At 51.7% G+C, this 17,014-nt stretch overlaps 5 protein-coding genes across 5 annotated transcripts; all 5 read right to left on the bottom strand.

The window, feature by feature from the left end:
- Nucleotides 1-1,439: 1,439 nt before the first annotated feature.
- On the bottom strand, nt 1,440-2,216 carry STEHIDRAFT_156284 (uncharacterized protein; the record flags this gene model as incomplete). Its single annotated transcript, XM_007303511.1, has 2 exons — nt 1,440-1,993; nt 2,060-2,216. The coding sequence occupies 2 exons, from the start codon at nt 2,214-2,216 to the stop codon at nt 1,440-1,442; spliced, it is 711 nt and encodes a 236-aa protein (XP_007303573.1).
- A 143-nt stretch (nt 2,217-2,359) lies between these two features.
- Nucleotides 2,360-3,409, bottom strand: STEHIDRAFT_56242 (uncharacterized protein; the record flags this gene model as incomplete). Its single annotated transcript, XM_007303160.1, has 2 exons — nt 2,360-3,063; nt 3,202-3,409. The coding sequence occupies 2 exons, from the start codon at nt 3,407-3,409 to the stop codon at nt 2,360-2,362; spliced, it is 912 nt and encodes a 303-aa protein (XP_007303222.1).
- A 1,710-nt stretch (nt 3,410-5,119) lies between these two features.
- STEHIDRAFT_56789 (uncharacterized protein) lies at nt 5,120-5,602 on the bottom strand (the record flags this gene model as incomplete). The annotated part of the gene is made up of 1 exon (XM_007303197.1): nt 5,120-5,602. A coding segment is annotated over one exon (483 nt), but the record flags the coding sequence as incomplete, so codon positions are not given.
- A 1,048-nt stretch (nt 5,603-6,650) lies between these two features.
- STEHIDRAFT_120966 (uncharacterized protein) lies at nt 6,651-9,362 on the bottom strand. The gene is made up of 2 exons (XM_007303510.1): nt 8,252-9,362; nt 6,651-8,191 (listed from the first exon to the last, which is right to left on the bottom strand). Exons 1-2 carry the CDS (start codon nt 9,312-9,314, stop codon nt 6,660-6,662), a joined length of 2,595 nt encoding a protein of 864 aa, XP_007303572.1. The 5' UTR covers nt 9,315-9,362; the 3' UTR covers nt 6,651-6,659.
- A 947-nt stretch (nt 9,363-10,309) lies between these two features.
- Nucleotides 10,310-10,898, bottom strand: STEHIDRAFT_130726 (uncharacterized protein; the record flags this gene model as incomplete). The annotated part of the gene is made up of 2 exons (XM_007303509.1): nt 10,310-10,417; nt 10,461-10,898. The coding sequence occupies 2 exons, from the start codon at nt 10,896-10,898 to the stop codon at nt 10,310-10,312; spliced, it is 546 nt and encodes a 181-aa protein (XP_007303571.1).
- Between the last annotated feature and the right edge of the window lie 6,116 nt (nt 10,899-17,014).

The following is a 17,014-nucleotide window of genomic DNA, read 5'->3' as shown; positions in this document are numbered from 1 at the left end:
GGGGGATTGCTCGCTTGCGCTCCTCCCCTCCTTATATACCTTTCCCTCTGGGAACATTTTACCTAATCATATTACCGTATACGTGCCATTCTTCCCTTGTGTCCTTTCTTCCATTTGAATGCTGACTGATCATGATACCATTTCTGATACTTTCTTCCTTTGTGATTAGTAATCTATCCCGTTCTGAGCATTTCTTTCTCTCGACGCTGAGAGAGGTGATTCGTAAGCCTGGTTTATAAGCCTGCTGAATAATGAGATGCTGACTGAAGACAATGCACAGTCGACTCGAGAGTTTTCTGACAAACCATTCGACATTAGCGTGATTCTTAGTTCCCGTCTCGGCTAACTCGCTGACATATCCCGACTCGGCGACTCCAAACGACTAATCGATTTCTACATAAGGCCCTGCTTTCCCCATCCTTCTCTCTTCTTCTCTAGTGGCCCACAAACATATCCCATTAACCTACTCATCCAATTCTCACCCTGACTCACTGGATATCGACTGGCGAATGCTGTGAAAAATAACCAAGCCCTCCTCCAGTTTTCTACCTTTGCGTACGCATATCTTACTCCCACTTTCCACCTCAATCCGGCTCCTCCTTCAACTCGAAAGATAACATGCCTTCTCTCAAATCGCTCTACCCCCGTTACTTCTCCAGCCACTTCTGGCGTCGCCATCATTCCTTCATCACGGAACATCCCAATCAACTCTGAACCAACTCCGATCACATCAAACGGCTCTGTCATCATCACCCATTCTCTTTCCTCTTCTTGACGCCTTCGAAACGGGATGACGAATGCAGGATAGTGAGTAGGCAAAAGGGTGTATGGCTCGTTAGGCGGCCGACCCGCAATGAGTGACTGATTGGAATGAGCTGATTGCGGGGATGAGTGAATTGGCTCGAGCCCTATGTCGGCTTCGGTTACAGTTTGAATGGTGGAAATACGAGAAAGATTCGAAAGAGTGAACATGATGGTGATGTGGTTATGTCTGAATTCGTCTGAAGTTTCTGCGCCGCCTTAGCCTCCATATTTATTCTTGCACGCTCTAGCAGCTCCTGTCTCTGGAAAACCTTATCGTCGAATTAGGCATGGAATTCCAGCGATCATCTCGCTTTGAAGAAAATAACACTAGGGATGGTTCTGGATACAAAACAATGTCCATGCCGGACATCCGCGGGGAACAAGCAAATGCAACCGTCCTCGGTTGCGTCCTAGACTTATATTCCTATAGGGCTGACCTTTCCATCATAAACGTTCAGACTTCATCGATGCTCACAGCCAAAGCCCACTATTGTTTAAAAACATGGGGACGACTACATGCAGTTTACAGCTCGTTGTAATATAAGAGAACTCGGGGTGCTAAAAAGCTCAAGAAAAGTAACTAAGGTGGATAACAATGAGAGAAAAAAAGGTATAGTAGTGCGGTAAGAATGATTCTACACGTCGACAGCTCCTCCCCGCTCAGCAAACTGGATCTTCCGACGCATGCAGATGCCGTCCATAGTAGTGAAACGCTGAAAAGTGACCCGGGAATGACCACAAAATAGCCCACGATGCCAAATCTCGGAAGGAATAGTCGCGTAACCAGTGTCCATGTGTGCCACCATGTCAACAGTCACCGGCACACTCCGTATGTCAACAAATAAAAGCCCTGAGCGACGAGGGTCGTCTACCAGTCCTACCTCAAACACTGCAACGACACGGTCATACCCTACCCTCAACCTAATCCACAGCACTAGCTCATGATCATCACTCCGGCTCTCCTCCTTAACGACTATGAAAACGCCAGGTTCGAGTAGGGACTCAGGCGGAAGAGTGAGGTGAAGAAGAAGTCGATGAGCGGTGATGTCAGGCGGGAATATGGGGTTTAGGAAGCGGCCTTGGTTATACGCTGTGATTTCCTCCTTGGTTGCATTGGGAGGCGGGACTGCAGTGCGAGAGATGGGATGGGTGATGCAGGCATCAGAGAGCGCAGGACGCCTGCCAGGAGCTGTCACTTTCGCATCTTCGTAAAGTCAGACTGCTGTCACTACCGTAGGAGAATGCTCATGCGCACCTGAGGGAGGGAGCTTAACGCCTCCCGAGCTTATGTACACAGTCGGTTTTTCGTTGTCGACGCCATAGTCGATCGGATGGTCATGAAGAACGCGAGTGAGGTATGGAATCGTATGTGTGGGTGGAAGAAGAGGGGCTGAATAGCGGGGGAGGGCCATAGCTAGTAACGAATGTGGGGGCTCGGGTCGATCCTCGAGCAACGGAGTCGTTGTCAAATACGTACTCCACGCCATCAAACGACGCGCTTCTTTGCCGAGCCACGATTGCCCTCAGAAGTAATCTGCTAAGTCCGTGGCTTCCTTTATGCTCCGTTTAGAAAAAGATCGTCGTCAGATTCCATCTCTTCGACTTCTTCCATAATTTCATCCAGTATCTCATTCACAAGCTCTGGATCTGGCGCAGCCAGGTCCCGTAAGGTTTTCTTGTCTCTCGCTATGTATGGTACTATCCTGAACGCCGCAACTGCCCGTCTATGCACTGTCCCATCTGGGTCCTTGATGACCCAGGCACCGTTCCGAGTTTGCCTCACAATAATGAATGGACCAATGTAACGCTGCATAGTTTTACGGTTAAGTTGTTCTTCTATTGCAGAGTTTCGAATTAGAATCCATTGCCCTGGTTTTAAGTACTCGGCATCTTCTTTCCCTGTTCGCAGACGCTTATGGAAACGCCGCTCGAAGTATTCCTTTGATTGAAGCCTATGCTCAATGAGCTTCTGCGACGCGCGTGCAAGCTCCTCTGGATGCTTCTCTAGTTGACGCATGCGAAGCACAAACAGGTCAACGCTAGACATTCCCTGCCTAAATCCTTCAACCATAAATGTAGCCTCAGTGAGATCAAGGGGTAACACCGGCTCTACTCCATGAAGCGCATAGAATGGTGAAACACCCGTTACTCGACTGACAGTGATTCGATCTGTGAATGCCGCATGCGGAAGCAAATAGGGCCATCTTGTCAGGTCCCCGTCGCACTCCTTTACTAGAGCTTCTCGCAACACAAAGTGCCCTTGCTCCACTACTCCATTGGCGCGTTTGTTGTAATGCGAAATCCGGATCTGTGGTATTTTAAGCTTACGTTCTAAGAGTTTGTCAAATGCCGCCTTGAATTCCGAACCATTGTCCGTAACGACTTCTCCAACGGCACCATATCTGCAGTATATTTGCTCCCACAAGAAGTCAGCTGCTTGCTCTGAGTCTCCACTCCACACCGCCCGGACCTCGGTAACGCGTGATAAGTCGTCCCTTGCCGCTATGATTGCGTTGACACCATCTACTTCAGGCATTCTCATAGTGTCAAGATATATTTTTGTGAAAATGGTGGCCGGCATGGATATAATGGGCGGCACAACCATCTTCTTGGTGTCGCGCACTTGGCACTGATGACAGGAACGCACATGATGCCGGATGTCTGCATGCATGTGTGGCCAGAACACCCGTTTCCGCAGCATCTCAAACACAGATTGCTCACCCCTATGCCCAGAACCTTCGTGAGCCTCCATTAGGATCTCGACTCTTTTTTCTATGTCCAATATCACCAGAAGAGGGCTCCCATGCGAGTTCCGCTTGTAGAGCTGCTTGCGTTTGACAAAGAATTGTGTTGCCTTCGCAACAAATCTTCGTTGCTCTTGCATTGTGCCTGTGCGTATTCTTTCTGGATACTTTAGAGTTTCGAGAAACTCCCAAATCTCGCGTAATAGCGTATCTTGAAGCACTGCTGCTGCTTTGTGGCAGGTCGGTAAGTCGTTAATAGAGTATGGAAACTCCGTCGCATGTGATCTTTGCCTTAAATCAATTTTACCAAAGTGCGACGATCCAAGCAAAGTAACATCATCCAGCCAATCATCATTATCTGACTCGACTTCCTCTCCTTCGCCAAGACTCCTTCGTGACAACCCATCAGGCCCTTTGAATCGTGTTGCTGGGACGTGCACTAATATAAAGTCATACAGCAGTATTCCCTGGATCCAGCGATTCACCGCGGCATTAGGCTGCAGATCAGGTTCATTCAACATCCCGCGAATGTACTGCGCATCGACTTCAACATAGAAGTTGCGAACACCGATGATGTAGATCCTGAAGTGGCGCAATGCACGGTACAGGCCGAACAGCTCAAGCTTAGGCTGAGAGTACCTAGATTCTCTGTCCGACATTGGTATTGACCCATAACGCGCTGGCCGACGCTTCCCTTCCTCGTCCAACTGTGATAAAATAAACCCAACCGCGATCTTGCTTGAATCCACTGAAAGGATGATCGGTTTAAGGGATGTATAGTCAATAGGGCGCAGCGCGGGGGCCGATGCCACTATCTCCTTTAGCACCTCGAATGCTTCGCTTCGCCGAGATGTCCATTCAAACACCGTGTCAAACCGTATCAGTTCCGTTAACGGACGGATGATCTCAGAATAATTCTTGATCCAAATTCTTACAGTCCCACACAAACCTAAAAATCCGCGCACGTCTTTGACATTCTTGAGAGGAGGCCAGTTCCTGATCTTGTCCACCTTTTTCGGATCTGGAACTCTGCCTTGGGGCGTACACTTCTGGCCAAGAATGATCACCTCTGGTGAGCAAAGCTGAATCTTTCCTGGCGAGAAGGTCGCTCCTGCGCACTTGATTCGATGCAGAATACGATTAACGTCAACTGCGTGTTCCCATACAAACCTTCGGATTCCAGCATTCTCAGCCAAAACTTCCGCTTCACCATTCTCATCAAGGTATTCCGTCGCCGGCCCCCTGATGGCTAGATCGTCAATGAATATATTGCAATGAGTTTCGATTTCTTCGCTGAGAATGAAGGCCATGCAGTTCTGGAACTCGCCGACGGAATTAGTGAACCCCATTGGGATAGAAGTTAGGCGCAAGAGCCCCAATGGTGTCATGAAAGCCGTGAGATCCCGACTCGACTCAGCTATCTTGCGCGCATCAAAGCCCCAGAATAGATCAAAGACCGAGTTGCATGCGCGATGTGCGAACGGCTCGACAAAGTTGTCAAGTACTGGCGGCATTGAAGAATCCTTGATGGTGACCCTGTTTAGGGGCTGGAGATCATGCACGATGCGGAGCTTGCCGTTCTTTTTCATCACACAGAACCAGCGCGATCGGTATGATGATTGGCTTGGCTCATACACCCCTGCTTTGATCTTGTCCCGCAACATCTCGATGACTTGTTCTCTGATTCCAGGCGGGATTGGAATATTTGCATGCTTCCATACTTCATGAGGTACCGTCGGGATGATGTAAGGGGAAAAATAGTCTTCTCTAAATGTACCTCGCTCGCTTTCATCAAACGCGAAGACATCCTCATTATTCATCATGACTTGGGTGAAAAGCTTCTCCTCCTCTTTGCTCAGGAAGCTGTCCATATTGATGTTGAGAACCTTAAGACGCTCAGGAGTGATCCGTTTTGTCGGTCTGAACTCTGGTGGACGTTTGTCTATTCTTGGCAGAGTGAGCAATGGGTCCTCCGGAATATTCCTGCGCACCTTAGTGTCTTCGGGGTACACACCAGGAACCGGTCTTGCTCGGAGATGACTTGGTTTGTACATGGTGAAGACCTGGATCGCCTCTTGAGCATCCATCCAATCATCGCACATTAGTATGACATCATTTTCGAGGTCGACGATCTCCCCTTCCGTGTCGTACAGTTCGCTAATGCCTAGCGACCGGTAACGTTGCCTAATACTTTCTTCGTCCGGGCTCTCGTGCACACTGTCGACCTTGGGTTCCTTATGCTTGTACCTCTCTTCCTCCGCCAACTCGGAGAATAACGAGAAACACGCATACACCCGCTCAAAAGGGTCTTCCGACTCGCATTTCACTGGTGGCGGAGACTTATAATCTTCTTCGAGTTCGGAACTTGACCTGTTCTCCAAAATTCCGAAGTCAAAATTACGTAATATTCGGAATGCCTCGTGCCACAAAAGCCACCACCAGCAAGTCGCACACAAGTCCCGATTTGATATGAGGCTTGTTGGAGTGCCCTTATGGGACTCGGAGCTCAACCAATTAAACCTATGACTGAGTTGCCCGAGAATTTTGAAGTTGAGTATAGTGGCCATAGCCGCCGAGATTACAGCGCGATCGCCGAAGTCGTCGAAAAGAAATGAATATTCGTGACATGACTGCGACTGGACACTATCGTACACAAACGACGAATTCCGCGGGGAACAAGAAATAGATACTTCGGAGCATGGATAACGACTCTCGTACACGCCTGTAATTATACATACGCAGCCACGATTTCTCGTATATTGACAACTCGAGCAGAGACCGATACTCGTACACCACCCGACACGATACCGCGAGACCTTATGCACGATAGCAATAATACGAGAATTTGGAGTCCCAGAACGAGACACAGCGAACACAGAGGGTTCGAAAAACCATCGTGACAAAAAACATTCGAAAAGAGTGAGCGTATGAGTCAACGTACAAGAAAAACCCGATAGAAGTTCCGCGCCACAAATCGCGTCTCGCCACACGGGCGGGCCAGCTACTCGTACACTTCCGCGAATCGGCAAGCCATCACGTTCAAGATATTCTGACGAAAAGATGATAAGCGGGCGAAACGGAACAAGTTTTCGTGCACGCACCAGGTAATGACTAAGCAGAGTGACCAGTGACGGTCCCGAAGGACTCGAGTTTGGCATCTCCGTCGAAAAATCCTCGGTCGTTGAGGTAGCGGATGAGGGCGGCATCGCCGACCTCGACAGAGAGAATGTAATTGACGATGTGCGCGAGAGTACGGACCTTTTGGTGCATGAGATACTCGACATAAAAGAAGAGATCGCGTTTTTCTTCGGCGCGAAAGAACGGGTTCTTGCCCTGTAAGTAATCCTCGAGGTCCGCGTACGTCTCGAACCTATCCCCCCTTCCGATCAGCCCTTCGCCGTAGCTCTCCATATCCTGCCACTCCTTCCTTGAAAGACTCGCGACGAATTTCTCATACCGGTACTTGTGAAGTTGGCGGAGATACAGGTAAGCGACCCAGTTGACGTTGAAAGGGGCTCGGGGGTTGGTGATGACGGGGAACTGAGGGTAAACGGCGAGGTCCGACCTACGAGCGTGATGTTCGAGCAGGTGGGCAGCGCGATGCGCGCCGAGCGACGTCTCCTGGAGGTAGTGCGGATTAAAAAGGCGGGACTGCGTATAGGTCGGGAAGTGGGCTACCGGAACGCTCGGGCGCCGTGCCTCCTCCACCCCCGTCATATCCACCACATCCTTATCGTACGCAGCTTCTACCCCACACCAATAATCCGCCAACGGCTTCCACTCCGTTGCCTCGAACCTCGAACACTCCACCTCCGTTACCTTCCGAATCCGGCACCGTACCACACCCGCATCCCAGTATTCCTTCTGCGCCGCCAATACCTGGTCGACATCCTCGTCCACCCAATAGGCGTCCTGATCGAACAGCGGTGCCAGCGCGTACGGAAGTACCTTGGGCTTCTCGAGGTAGTACACGTGCGTTCGCGGAGGTGCGTACCAGTCGTCGGTTTCAGGGACGGTCTTGGAAGAGCCGGGGCGATCGTTTGCAGGGAACCCGTAGACGTCCCAACCGCTGATCGCGGAGCTCTCATCCATCCAGCTCACCGTCCTCCTGCTCTGCTTCACCCCTACTTCCTTCTCCCTCATCATTGTCTCCACTACCTCCACCTCGACACTGTTTTCCGACGATGCTCTCCCGCCTCGTAACCTCTCCGCGGTACGTCCTTCCAAAAATTCTAAGACCTCCGCATTCTTCCCCCGGCTAATCCGCGCACCCGCTTCGTCCACCTCTTCCTCCCGCAACTCCGTCTTCACGAACCGATCGGGGAGATAGTGCGAAACTCCGTAGGTGGATACACCGAACGGAGGGACCACGGTCGCGTTCGTTTGCTCCCCGTTTACTGATTCGGGAGGAGTAGGCAGGGCATTAGCGTCGTCCGAAGTCGTCTTGTCGGGTTGTGGGCGAGTGAGGGCTTCAATGAGGGGCATGGCGCGCTGCGTGAGCATGATGAGCCTCTCTACCTCCGGAAGGCCGGGCGCGTCCGTTTCGTTACTGGGGAACATCCCTGGATCGATGAGTTCCGGGTAGCGCGGGGCGAGCTGCGCAGCTAACGCGTCGAGATGCGAGTCCGACGAGAAGCTCGTGGCTGGGTAAAGAGGACATTCAGATCCATGCCCCGAGTGGATGATCGGACGAAAAGACTCACGTGCGCTCTCCGAAGATTCCGCGTAATCTGAATTGGAGATTGTCTCGAGCGAGGGCGTAGACGTCTCCTCACTCGTCGATTCCTCCTCGAGCTCGCGCATCGTCATCTCCATCAACCTCGTGAATCCTCCACTGTCTTCTCGCTCCGTCGTGCTCACTCCCACCGTCCGTTCACGACGCCTCCCTCGCTGAACCTCCTCTACCGTCTGCTTGAACGCCTCCTCGAACACATTACGTTCCCTTCCTCGGACGAGGTCATCGTCCGAGTCCGAGAGGGGGTACTCCTCGATGAATTCCCTCAACCTCACCCGGTAAACCTTTCCTTCCTCCGAATTCTTCCTAACCCAAATGTCGGTGTCCATAATCCACGACGGTTTCTCCCATTCAACTTCGCCGTCCATCTCCTGCACCTCCAAGCAAACTTCTGCATCCTCCCACTCCTCTCCCATGAAGTAAATATCGAGCGCCCGACTAAGGTGATCCATTGCTGACAGCCGGTTGCGAGGTCGAAGGATAACACCGTCAGGATCGGACGGTGGGTCAGCGATACGGAACCACGCTTGAGTGGCGACGAGGGAGTCGATGAAGTCGGAGATGTTGTCGTTGCGAGTTGCGGGGGCGAACACGAATGAACAGAGATACGGTGGATCGATATGGACACGAATGAGAGTGAGGGGGTCACCGGTCTTGGCGGTGTGCGTGTTATGGTGAACGCGAGGGAAAGGCGGTGTGCTGGGCCTACCCAGGAGCCCGCTCAGCACGCCTATGTGGTCGTGGGCCTCAAGAGCGAACGGATACCGAGTTTCGTTCGGGTGATGGAAGAAATAGAAATTAAGAACATCTATTAGCGGACGAAGAAGCGGTTCGGGACGAGCTGCGGCCTCCTTAGTGAGAGCCTGGAAGCCTCCCGGGCCACTCCCCCATCCGTTGATATGGTACTCGACGACGGGTGCGTCGAGCATCAAACGCAAGGCCTCTTCCGAGGTGGCGAGCTCCTCCCCATCGATTCTAACGAGACGGTACGTGCCTGTGGTTGCATCCCTTTCTGCCCAGACCTCGTACATGGCATGCTCGTCGTCTTTCCCCTTCGCGTCTCCGCTTCCCCCTTCCTTCTTATCATCGTCGTCTTTCGAATCCTTCGCGTCCTCCGCCTCGCACTCCTTCCCACCTCCTTCGACATCGTACGGGCTGACGGTCCCGTTAGCATCGTGCGGGGCACTGCTGCCCGAAGCTGAGTTCCTGAGGGCATTGACGAGGTCGGATACAGCTGAGCGAGAAAAGGACGTAGACGCGATGAGTGACGTGTCGAAGTCAGAGCGAGACGAAAAAGAAGTCGTCGTGTCCGAACACGTTGGCGAATGAGAAACGTGGGACTTACCTGCGGCAATGTCCGAACGTGGCATTTGTGGCACGAATATCGCTCGTTCACGAACGTCGCTCTCCATCTGAACGTCGTCCCACGCGTACACGACCAAATTCACACCTTCCATCCTTTCTCCTTCAACCGCCAACACCCCTTCCGGTATCGTAAAGATCCTTGGCCACGTTGACGAGTCGGGATCGATCGCGGGCTTCAACGCAAAGGCGCGTCCGGAGACGAACATACCAGTGTCACCCCCGCGCTCCCTCAACCAACGCATTTCGGCAAGAGAACGAAGCATCAAGTCGAACGGGAGCCGACCGCGACTTTCGTGAGCGTCCCAAGCGTAATGGGGATCATAGGTGCGTCCACCCGTCGTTACCGTTGCAGGAATGAGGGGGACGAGGTCGCCTTCGAGGTCAGATTTCCCCGGAGGCGTACTGTCATAAGCACTAGCAGACTGGTTATATTGTGTTTGAGACATATTCGATGGTTGTATTGGGGTCTCGAGGTGCGTCTCGTTCTCTTTTATACTTTCTCCTCCTACTAATCGTCGTTTCCTTTCCTCGCGTTCGGCCAGCGTCGTTCCCTCCTTCTTCGTCCCCTTTCCTTTCCTTCCCGCGATGCTTTGCTCGGCCAACTCACGCGTACCCCTTCTCACCAGCGGACCTGTGTCACTCGTCACTCCTTCATCGCGCTCTAGTCCTCCTTCTTGGTCAGCAAGGAGCCTTGGCCCTGCCTTTTCGTTGTACCCAACTCGCGCGGTGCTCGTTCGTTTGTCAGTGTCTGATTCAGCAGGTACGCCCGCTTCCCTTTCACGTACCCCCTCCTCTACTCGCACAAGACCAACGTCGGCCCTCAGGCCGTCTTTTTCTTCCTGCACATGCTCGTTCGAATTCTCGCGGGTGATTGTCTGCGCGTCTCCCCCTTGCTCAGCGGCCTCGGCGCTTACCTTTCTGTTGCCTCGCACTCGCGCGACAGCCGGTAATGCGTCACCGTCTGAATCAGCTAAGTCTCTTACGCTACCTTTCTCACTGCTCTCGCTAACTTGTGATTTTGCGTAGGTAGCTGCAACACTCCATTCCTCCTCACTCGCCTCCTCCTTAGCCTTCGCAAGGGCTGGCAAGTACATTTCGGAGGTCTGCCCAGCCTTTTCGACGCACTCCCATTCGTAGCTTTGTGTTCCCGCGTCGTTTGTCCGCCCGCGGCGTTCTGAGTCAGCCAGCGTATACACGCTCTCTTCTTCGTTGCGTTGTGTGGCTCGTGATTCTGTGCCCTCGACTGTCATGCTCCACCTTTCCCCGCTTGAATTACTCCTGGACCTCGCGAACGAACTAGACTCTGAATATTCGCGTTTGAGGAACTCCTTTGAATCGTCGAGACCCTCGCGCCGTTTTCCTTTGTCGGCTAAGGACCCTTCACCCATAGCTGTATGCTCTTGCTGCCCCGTCGCGTCTCCGCTCTTTCCGTTGCCTACGCGTCTTAGTTCTACGCTTCCGGTTTCAATTTCCCAGCCCGCTGGCACCGCGAGACTTTCGGTGAATGTAAGGTGAAACCCACTCCCTTTCGGTTGTACCTTCTGAAGACGCGCAGACCCTACCCAGTCGCGCCCAAGCATCAATTGTATGCCCGAGAGCGGTAACGTAGGCACAACCCATGCATCGACTTGGCCGATAGCACGTCTCCCGCCAGCCGTAAAAATCGTGAGGGTGATATTGTCGACTCGTCCCACGACATCGAGTTCGATCCCGCAAGCATTGAGCGGCTTGATAAGATGCTCAGGCCGCCTAGCTGCTTTGCCCGAAGCTCCCCAGGCTTGCAACGTTATCAGCGAGCATTCAAGGCCGACATCGACAGCCCCCTTCATGGTCTGAAAGGGTTCTAAATGGACCCTGTCCCGTAAGTTAAGCACGTCACACGCAATTTCCAGCTCTAAGAGCGGTACGTAGTCGCTTTGCCCAGGCTGTTCATGTAGTCCTCGTTCAAGCGGAGATGTCCTATCGCAGCTTTTCGCCCGGCTTCGCACCTTCACCAACGCTCGCCCGTCTGTGTCGCACTCCTCAGCTTTGCCACGGTGGACGGCAATCGTTCTCTCTGCTTTCATCTTTTTGATGGAACTTAAATGCGCGAAAGTGACTTGTACGTTGTTTGGGGTGCCTTCTGCGTGAACCCCCCACTTATCGGCCCACGCGCTCCCTACGATGAGGGACGCGTTTTCGTAGGGAAAGTTGACTACGACAAGGAAGTCAACTCCCCCACAAAAAATGTGTTTTCCATCTTCGTTTTCAAAGTATAGGTCCAACCGATGCACCGTCCCAACTACCACTAGCTGCTCACCGTTCGGCCCAATTACCGTCGGTAGTCTGAGGCTGGTAGGTCTATACACACCCCTACCCGTTCTTTCCCATGTGTCTACTGACATAAGATTTATTCCCCCCAGTTTGCGATCAACCACAACTCGGGTTGGAAACATTTCTTTTCCTTGCCAGTCGTCAGAGGGGCCCTGTGGAATGCACACCGGAAGTACGTACCTTGCCTCCAGTTTTTTCCTGCTCCATCCAAGACCCTTCTTACTCGTTCGGTCTGGACACTTCAGTATCTCCCCCCGAATTTCAGCAGCGCGTTGGCCCACCGACCTTTGGAAGCGTAATAGTGACCCATTTTCGTTTCCGGACCAATTTAACAATCGACTGGACTTCGCCCAGTCGCTTCCAAGTACGCACTCTGCCTCTTGGTACGGTGATTCTCTTATGACTCGCAGATCAACGCTCCCCAGCTGCTTTCGCCCACCCGCTAAACGAGCTTCAAAGCGAACATCAGGAATCGTGGCCTGAACCTTCATAGGCCTTCCGTCCGAAAGGTTAACGGTTTGATTCTGTCTCGGCCTTCGTCCTGCTCGGCCAAGCAATCGCCAGCCCTCCACAGAGATCAGACTCAGCGGCTGATCGACATCCACGGCAACCTTGATCGGCCTATTGTCCTGGAACACTGTTCGAAGTACAACTGTCTCATGCATGCACCATAGCTCGATGACAGGTAAAATCTGCTCTCCCTCTGAGTTGTTTTCAACTGATTCCAAGGCGTTAGTTCGGGAAATGGCTTTTGTCGCCAGTTCATCGTACGGATGATCACGATCTGGTACGCGTTCAATTAAACGGGTCGAAACCTCTAATAACAACCCGTTTTCGAACTGCATCAGATCCCATTCCTTGCCCGATGACAGCTCCGCCAATCCTACGGCATCCATCCAGTCCTGGCCAAGCACGAAATCGATACCGAGATAAGGAAAATGCTCGACCACTAGCATATCAATTGCCGCGCTGATCTGCGATGCTTTAACCCGCAAGACTACTGGCCCTTCCGCGCCGTCTATTGCTTTCCTAACGTATAGGTCCTTTCCTCTGGACCACTGTATGCACGCACTGCGCGGATACCACATCGTACGCAATCCAACCCTTCTCAGACCTTCCTCGCTCACAATGGATCGTTCTAGCGCCAGGTCGATGGCCATCTGCTCTGGTGCATACCAAGTGCTAGCAGGCTGAGGTGGTCGCGCCCGATGCATAAGCCAGAGTTCGGTGACCGGTAGGCTCTCAAACTTCGCCTTTGTCTCTTCCTCTTCTGATACTTCCCCTGTCAACCCTAGAAAGGAATGAAACCTCCGAGGCAGAAGGTCTTCCGGTCTCTTTAGGACAGCGGGAACAGTGAGCGGATAAAATCGATAATTTTCGGGTATTGATCCGACGCGCAACGATAGCGATCCGTTTGGGTTCGTGACCGAACGTAAGTTCCACTTGTTTATGGCAGCAAGGCCTAGCATTACCCCGGCATTTTGTATCGGGAAATTCTCCATGACAAAATAGTCATGTTCGGTGCGGAGGTATGTCTCTCCTTCTCCTAATACCATCACAGTGTCTACCTCGTTGACCCTCCCTATCCATGTAAGTTCTACACCATCGGGCGTAGTCACAGATGGAGCGTACATCCCTGGATACCTTTGCAGGGGTAAGCCCGTCCTTTCCCAGACCTGAACTGACATAAGATTGAACTCTTCTAGGCTACTCGAGAAGAGCCCTCCGACTTCAATGAACGTTGGTTCTTCGTCCCAGCCCTGTCTTGGCGCAACAGCAACTGGCAAGACAAACATATCGCGCGCTCTTCGTCTCATGGTTTCTTCTGACGGGAGCAGAAATCCCATGTAGGTATTTCCCTGGGGAGCCGCGCGCGCTGCCCAGCTTCGCTGGTCAAAGCGCCGATCAAACCGCGTCTCGTCAGGCTCCGCCATCAGTTCATATTTAACCCGGCTCCGATCGCGCGGATCCTTGAACTGCAGGTAAGTACCATCGTTTCTCTCATCAATCGTGACATAATTCCCTCTTTGCCAGGGCCTTCCTAGCAGGATGTCGAAGGGCGGCCGCTCACTTATGCAAAAGTGAGCAACCGTTTCAATTGCTCCACATTTAAGTTTCACATTTTTGACTACTCCTGCTAACGTTTGCTTTCCGCCGTTAGCATCACCCAAGTCGTAACGCTGATCCATATCCTTCGGTAAGCGGAAGCACTGCTCAAAAACTTCCGAGCTGACGACATTCAGTTCCGAGCCAGTATCCAGGATTGCATTGATGTCATAGCCATAGCAGTCTACGCGTAGACGAATTAGTTCGCCGTGCACTCTCGGCGCTATGAATGACTGATAGTCTGGCCTGTTCCCTGCTTTGTTGCTCTGCGCCGGCGCGAGGTTTCCGCTAGCATACTTGGGATTAATATTTTTGAGGTCAATAAATTCCTTCTGCGGCCTGAACTTGAGCGTGTCACTAAGGATTTGGGAGAGCTCCTTAGAGAGCCCCATCAATTCACCGACCGATGAGCTAACCGGAGTTTTGAGGATCCGGTCCACAACACTCTTTGGGTCTACCTCTGATGATACCGCAGACTTGCGCGGGTTGTATGCTCGCTTTTCCACCAGTCTTTGACCTTCCGGCTTGCTGGGTGGCCTTGGCGAGATGTCCGGGAGAATGTCGTCATCTTCTTCCGCGTCATAATCTGATGGTCTTGTCTGTAGGGGAGTCAGCGTTGGGAGTTCCTCGCCTTCCGAACTGATGAGCCGCTTCTTATCCTTCTTTCTGGGTGATTTTCTCACTGGGGGCTCTGTAAGTTCATCCTCAGTTACGGGTCGTGGCTTTCCAGAATAAAGCTCAGGCTCGACGTTCATTGGAACCGGTTCGGGTGTGATTACTACCACAGGTTCTGGTTGCGGCTGAGGTTGAGGTTCTGGGTCGTGTTGTACTTCAGCTTTGGACTCGTCAGCCTTCTTCTTGCCCTCTCTTTTTGAGGAGAGAGGTATTTCTCCTGGAATTGACGGAGCTTGAGCAGGTCGAGCCTGTGACTCAACCAATTCCTCATCCTCACGCTCACGCTGGCGACGCTGCTTGCGAGCCTTTTGCCTATCATCTGGACTTGGATAGATCTTGTTACGAGTTTGGCGACGACCATCGTCTAGCTTCTGTTGAGCGCGAGTGATTGCTGGCATTGTCCAGTATTCAGCTTCTCCGTCGGATTCAATGTCCGAGTCAGTTTCTGACTCAATGTAAGCAGCTGGATGTCCTTCTGGCGCAAAGTAGGCTTGCTGAAGCTGAGCTTTGAACTCATCGGGATACATATCCGTGCCAAGGCGCTTCACAAAATGTGAATTAAACGTCTTGGTTTCTTCTTCGCGCCTCTTGATGGCGTCCATGAAAGATTCAGACCCATTTCGTCGAATGAAAGAGCCGTCTGCAAACATTAGTCGATTAGTCGCATCGCGGACTATGACACCACTCTTGATTTTCTCATCAATCTCGCTGCACCGATTCATGCCATGTCCTTTCTTCCCACATCCATAGCATAACATCTCAGATAATGGTGGGCGTGCAGCTGGAGATACTCCTGCCGTTCCTAGATGTGGGGGCAATTGGCGCTCAAATGTAGTCTGAGTAGATGATGACCCGTTTGAAGATGGTACTTGTACTGCAGATGCGATGATGGGTGCTGGGATGAGGTCCTTTACCTTGCTATCCAGAGTAGTTGCCCTGTAGTAGAGGCTAGGATAGCGCTTGTCTGTGCGGGACATTCCCGCCAGCTCTTCGATTAACGCTGCTACCTTCTCATTAACCGAGCTCGACTTCTGATGCCTTGGCGAAGCACGAGAGGAGATTGAGGGCTTACTCTTTGGCTCTTCATCACTGCTGTCCTCAGCATCAAAGCGCACCGCTTTGATTGCTTTCATCAGCTTGCCTTTGAGCTTCTGCTTCTTGATGAACGCCAGCGCAGAGTCAGATTCATCAGATTCCGAATCTTCCTGCAAATCCTTCCTCCAATCAGACCCTTCTTCAGTCTGATCATCTTCTTCGTCATCGGCTCCGACCATTCCTGCAAGACCGATCGTGTCAAACCTATCACGGGATAATACCTTGATACCCAGGTCATACACGTCCGTCATTGGAATTGGCTTAGACATATCCGCCCCTGGCGAAGTCCTGAGGAATCTGTCCTCGATTCGCTCTCTGAGAGTGAGGCCAATTCCGAGCCAATAATAGGTGAATTTCTGGGAATCATCAGGCTTTGGAGCCGAAAGATGAGTCCAGATGTAACGAAAGTTGAGATCATACTGCTTGAAGGCAGCTGTAGTCGTGATCTTCTTCTTCTGCGACTTCTCAAGGAATGCGTGCAAGTCAGCCAGATGGTACCTCTTACTCGCACGGTCTGCATCAAATCTAAGCTTGATCTCGTCCTTGAGTGCAGCCCAATTCCACTGAGGCCCATTACCATCAAATGTTTCGATGATGTTAGCCACTCTGGTTGAGCAATATTTCCTCACTCCTAGGCACTTCTCCCTCTCATCTGTAATACTTGCAGCATCCAACAACTGCTCATAGTGATCAATGAACCGCTCTACCTCATCATAACTTCCTTTGAACTTCTTCGGGGCATCCTCATGCCCCGGTCTCGGCAATCCGTTAATAGAGACCATTGCGAGTCTACTACCAGCAACAGAAAAATATTTGAAATAAACCACAACCCCCCACGGTGGGCTCCAGATGAAATGCGGTAGAAATGATTCAAACCTAGACAGTACTCGGTTTTCCGGCTCTTCAGAGACTGCCTATTGAGTTAAGGATATTGTGGTTTTTCTCTGTTATTTGTGGTGTGGGTGTGAATAGACCGAGTTTAATGGTTGGGACAATATAGGATTGCTCTTAGAGACGCAAGTTCACACAGATATTGCACTCCTAGTTGAGCGCAACAATGTTCAAGCTGGTTTGACTGAGACAAGATTATATTTGCACAAGTACTTCTTCGTACAGATGCAAATAAGGTGACACAAATATATTTCCTAGTCTACTTCTGATGTGAGGTAGGTAGGAA

Source organism: Stereum hirsutum (assembly GCF_000264905.1).
Source record: "Stereum hirsutum FP-91666 SS1 unplaced genomic scaffold STEHIscaffold_6, whole genome shotgun sequence".
Lineage (NCBI taxonomy): Eukaryota > Fungi > Basidiomycota > Agaricomycetes > Russulales > Stereaceae > Stereum > Stereum hirsutum.
The sequence above is the reverse complement of the archived record's forward strand: the minus strand, read 5'-3'. Positions and strand labels throughout refer to the sequence as shown.